We start from the raw sequence: 5,421 nt of genomic DNA on the forward strand, positions 1-5,421 counted from the left end.
ACGAGTCCGGGCTGGCCGTTATCGAAGCTGGCCTGGCTCTGGCCGTCCAGGTATCGTGGCTGTTGTGGTTGGAAACTGGGAGGATGCGGGCCTGGTGAAGGATAGCATGCAATGTCACGGGGGTGGTTGTTTGAACTTTTGAGGAGCATAGCTGGGGATTCGATACCTTGTGGCTGTCGAGACCATTCCGAGACGGAGATCGATATCGTAAAGCTCTGTATTGCAGTGGAGTACGTTGTGTGGAAACAATGGCAACGCAGAGTCTCAAGAATTTAAGAATGGGCGTGCAAGGTATGTCGCTTTGGGAACGATACAATCAGTTATACAGTGATATTCGGCAGTCGAACCGTCAATTGCCAAACAGGGGATGGTTGGTCGACCCCTGGCGTAACCATCGTCGTATGGCCGCTAGCCAGATTAATATATATTTATGGGAGAGATGCATATTTTACGATTGGCGTTTGAACCATATCCAAAAGCAATGTAACTTGGGTTTGTAAAGGAGCATTTCCAACACGGCACAACGAACCAAGTTCGCGAAATTGTTGAAAGATTCGAACCTGGTCCTCGCGGGGTGTGTGGAAACGATTAAGTACGTATTTAACTGAAATCCGGGGATAATATTAACAGGGGTTGCCCAGCTCCTAATCTAACGGCCTTTTGAGTATTTCCTTCCTTATACCTGTGTCCAACTGTGGATCGATAAAAGGGTACGCAAATTTGGCAACAATATAAATATATCGATCAATTTCTCTTCTCCTTTACTTATCCCCCGGAATAAGGTTAAAGCCTTTTTATAATCGGCAACATGCTGGTAATTGGAATATTTTTAACGCAATTACCCATAATTTTTACCACATTATCCCAAACGAAATAATAAATAATAAAGGGCCAACACCTTACCCGGGATTACGGCTCGCCTGGACGCACATTAAAGGACACGTGCAGCCTAAATTATAGGGTAGAAAAGCCATATATTGGGTTAAATAGCGTTATTTAGCCAAAAAAACGCGGAGGCTTTTTTATCCTGCTCCTAACGCTGACTTAGCGCTCGCTGTCATATAATAACTCAATTTATCGGATTATTTAATGCGATAACAAATTAATTGCATATTAACACCAGAGTGCGGCCAGGGTAAGCAAATCAAAAATAAAAATGCACCATTATTATTATTGCAGGAAATGTAGGAAATATGTAAAGCGGATTTCCTTAGAGGCCTCGATTGCCTTTTCTATTTCGGCAAAATCGCCAATAATAAGATGTGGGTGGTTGCAATTACCGGTTACACTAACCGTTGTGCTACATAGTAATGTTGCAAATAGCAGGCTTGGCAAGGCACCTTTCGTTTCCTGTATATTATACCAATTAACGCTAGACCCGCAATTTGCCTGCCCTATTGGTCCGTACAATTAGATTAGTTGATTTTACCCACAAAATGTTCACTCAAAAACTGGCAAGATAATATGAAATAGTTAAAATCGCGTTTTGCCCTTTATTCCAAAAGGGCCACCTTACGTAACCTCGCACGTGAGAAACTTCTACAGGGCGGACGGCTTTTCGGTTCCATTTTTTACAATTGAAGTTAGGCCCAGGGCTCCAATTTTAGGCTCATCTATTTTTCCTCATTTACTACTTATAATACAATATTCGTAACGCAAGGCGGTCCATTTTAACTGGGCCACCCTAATGTTAGAAAAATATTTACAACACCTACGTTACCTGCTCCTTAATATTCTATGCAAAGCGAGCAGGGGCTTTGGCACTAGCTCTAATTTCCTAAATGGGTTTAGCTTATATAATATTTTATGCCTGATATACCAGGCATAAAGTTTTACCCCTTTATTGTCTACAGGAAAGCCGGGGAAAAAATTTTACATAAATTTTCCTTACAGCTACTTTTAATTTTGGAAGGGTTAATAATTATTATTTGGTATTATATTTAACCAGAACGTAATTACGTTTCGAATTTTCCTTATACGGTATGGTAAGATTTATTAACATATTTACTAGAAGATATGAAATTATATATTAATAATACATATTTGCATTTTAGGGGAGACGGAATGGGCGAAGTCAGGGCGTTTCACGGGCATTACGGACATCGAACTCACGGAAAATGGTATTAAACAGGTCTCTTTAACGGGAATAAAGTTCGTGGGAATCAACAACCTCATTAACCCGCGTCGGTTGGGGAAAGTTTTTGTCAGCCCAAAAAAAAAAGCAATGCAAACGTTAAAGCTGCTACTGCCGCAAAAAGGTGTCGTCCAGGGGTAATATAAAATCACTACCACTAAAAAAATTGCAAAGTGGAATTACGGCCGTTACGAAAGGCTTAAGAAAAAGGAAATTAGAAGCTTAAGGAAAAAAAGGGGCCTAAATTTGGATCGGGAATGGAACATCTGGAGGGATAAATGTAAAGGCGGAAAGTATAACGCTCATCTTCTTGTAAACTTTTTCAAATGTCGGCCGGTATTTATTACGTTCACTATAAATCAAAAAACGCAATTACCGAGCGACTGGATAAGCTTATATTTCGGATAAAAAGCTTTTAGAGACTTTATATGGGAGGTGGGAAGCCTGTTAATGTGTTTATTGTAAGTTTTAAACACCTTTCACTTTATTCGACCGTCGCATGCAGCCGCTGATATAAAAAATCAAGGTCGCATATGGTTTTATTTTACGCTGCTTTTGTTTGCGTTGGATTGGTTTTAATATCGATTATAACGTATCGATAATATTTAATCCTGGTGCAGTTGCAATTTTAAAGTATGTTTAATAATTTTAAAACGAATTCCCGATTTCCGTCGTGCAATGCTAATATTAATCGCGCGAAAGCTATAAGAACGGCGATGTTAACAAGCCTGCATTGCACATCGGCCCTCCGTTAAAATAACTAATATCAAATAATATACCAATTGGAAAAAATCTCATTAATAAACCGATTTTTTTTATAGCTTAAGTTGATTTACACATAAAAAAACAGCGGCTAGCAACCCTTTAAAAACGTAGCAGAGCCTTGCATCCTAATGCGTCCGCAGAAGAATTGTGTCGCGGATATCATATAAATATAACCGACCCGTCTAAACCCAACAGCTTCAGCAAATAATAAGACGAAGCGAGTATTAATATGGTATCCGCGTCGGCATATTCAGCTATTATTATACCCAAAAGTCCAAAATTCTGGAGGCCATAGTATTTCTGGCAATATTTTAAAAAAAGTTTAAAAATATCGTGTTTATTGTAAATTATTACCATCATTAACGGTATTCGTCCATTTATCGAAGCTTCGTTCAGGTTAGTTCCATAATTGAAAAGGATTTTTGCACATTTAACGTATCCTTTAATAATTGCTGTATACAGCGCCGTACGTCCCTCTGGATTACAAGCACGGATATTAACGCCATATTTAATAAGCAACCTAACCATGTCCGCCAACCCGCCGAAATAAGCCGAGGTAAAAGAATTGCTGCGGAAAAGGTTGGGAGGGATTATGGGATCGGGGATTACGCCTGCAGCCAAAACAATTAAAAAAGCTTTATAATTATGGCTATCTACCGTATATAGGATTGTAATGCGACCAATGGTATCCATATTATTGACATTAAAGCTATGGTATATCAGGACCTTCATATCGGTCAGTTAAACGCGTGCAATGGCCCAATCCAATGCGGTTCGGCCTTGGGCATCTTTGAGGTAAACAGCGTTCGGGTTTTTTTCAAGCTCGGCCGTAAGGTTTTCCGAAGAAAGGTACAAAACAATTTTATAGACCGGTTAATAGTTTTGGTCCTCGATCCAATTATTATTAAATCCTTTTCGAATATACGACAAAATTTTAAATTCCTTATTATTACATTTTAAACGGAATAAAAAATTCCAGATATATCCATATAACCTGCATTAAAATAACTTATTAATAACCATAAACGTGGTTTAATGGGTATCTTATTATATTATTATATTTACTCTCTGTTTATTGGTGTTCTTTAACTGATTAAAAACCGCACAATTTTAAATTAATACATTCCTCTATAAAAAGCCTATTAAGATTTATCATTTCCAGCTAAATTCAATTTTAAATTATCGTAAAAAGCGGAAGGAATGGAGCAACGTACTCGAATCAAACTAAACCTCCGTATATTGCTTACGTCGCTTGGAAATGCAAATCCGTGTGTGAACAGGAGCTTCAGGCCTTCGACGTTCCCCTCGGTCGCAAACATAATCGAATCAACCGTGTCTGGAACTTCGTATTGCATCGTAAACTAAAGAAAGGGGCCTGGAATAGGCAAACCGACACGCAAAAAATGGTTAACAGTCGTGGCATATGGAACTTCAAGCCTGCTGGCCAGATTACATGTCGTATTCATATTGTCTAACAGTCAAAGCAATATAAACAGTAAAAACAGATCCTCGTCTAAAAACAGAAGTTTGAGGCCGTCTACACAGCGTAATCGCGTGTAGTCACAGGATAGCTCACCAAGCTGCCTTGGTAAACCTTAAGCACAAAAGTGTTTTAATGGATAATATACATATAATTTTTAATATCGAAAGTTGGAAGGTTAATTCTTTTCCGCTTAATCCTTGTCGCCCCGTGTTATATCGTGTCGCCGGTTGTCAAAGAAAGGGAAGATTCATGATATCTCGTGATAACAAAGTGGGTGGGACCCGCAATTTCGACTGGAAATAAATGGTAAAATAGGTCTCCACTATCGTCACCTAACGAATTCCTGGACATGATCGAAATAATACTAGAACTGGGGCTAATAAAAACGTAAATTAATTAACCAGACGGCTAATCCGGTCCTATATCGATAAATGAAATCACTATTAGCTGCATCCACATAAAAACAAATTGGATCCTCATACCGATAATCGTTCGCTCGGGACTTGCTAAACGGGTTTCCCAATCGGCCAAATCTCTACCTGGCCCAAACACGGAATCAAAAAGAAACGAAACAACGAATAGCTTTTACCGTGCTATTATCAATGCACCTTCTGCAACGTTGGTTAGAAATCTCTCTAATAAAAAAGGATCAGGGATTATACTCGTACCAAGAGCAATATGTGCTAAAAGGTTTGGATCTTCATTCCCAATATTTTTAACATATATATGCCAGAAAACTGGGTCAAAAACAATAGTTCGGACGCTAACCTTAACATCGTCTAGTACTAATTTCCAATATTTCACGAGTAATTTCCAATCCGAAACTCGGAAATGTTGGGCGATTGCGATAGTAAAGCCAAAATCGATATCCAAACCATCCCCATTTTCGAGATATCTTGATTTGGCTGTAAGGACAACAATATCACGAACATGCGTATATCTTTTGCCTTTATCTTCATTTTTAATAACTAAATTAAATAAAGATACTATAAAGTCCTTTTCGGCCTTTTCTATGGCGAATCTTAAAATCTCGCGTCTA

At 38.6% G+C, this 5,421-nt stretch overlaps 2 protein-coding genes across 2 annotated transcripts; both read right to left on the reverse strand.

The window, feature by feature from the left end:
• Positions 1-3,058: 3,058 nt before the first annotated feature.
• PgNI_02224 (uncharacterized protein) lies at positions 3,059-3,631 on the reverse strand (the record flags this gene model as incomplete). The annotated part of the gene is made up of 2 exons (XM_031122291.1): positions 3,059-3,199; positions 3,254-3,631. The coding sequence occupies 2 exons, from the start codon at positions 3,629-3,631 to the stop codon at positions 3,059-3,061; spliced, it is 519 nt and encodes a 172-aa protein (XP_030986477.1).
• A 5-nt stretch (positions 3,632-3,636) lies between these two features.
• On the reverse strand, positions 3,637-4,365 carry PgNI_02225 (uncharacterized protein; the record flags this gene model as incomplete). Its single annotated transcript, XM_031122292.1, has 3 exons — positions 3,637-3,810; positions 4,147-4,260; positions 4,294-4,365. 3 exons carry the CDS (start codon positions 4,363-4,365, stop codon positions 3,637-3,639), a joined length of 360 nt encoding a protein of 119 aa, XP_030986476.1.
• Positions 4,366-5,421: the final 1,056 nt, after the last annotated feature.

The sequence above is a fragment of the Pyricularia grisea genome (assembly GCF_004355905.1).
Source record: "Pyricularia grisea strain NI907 chromosome Unknown Pyricularia_grisea_NI907_Scaffold_1, whole genome shotgun sequence".
NCBI lineage: Eukaryota > Fungi > Ascomycota > Sordariomycetes > Magnaporthales > Pyriculariaceae > Pyricularia > Pyricularia grisea.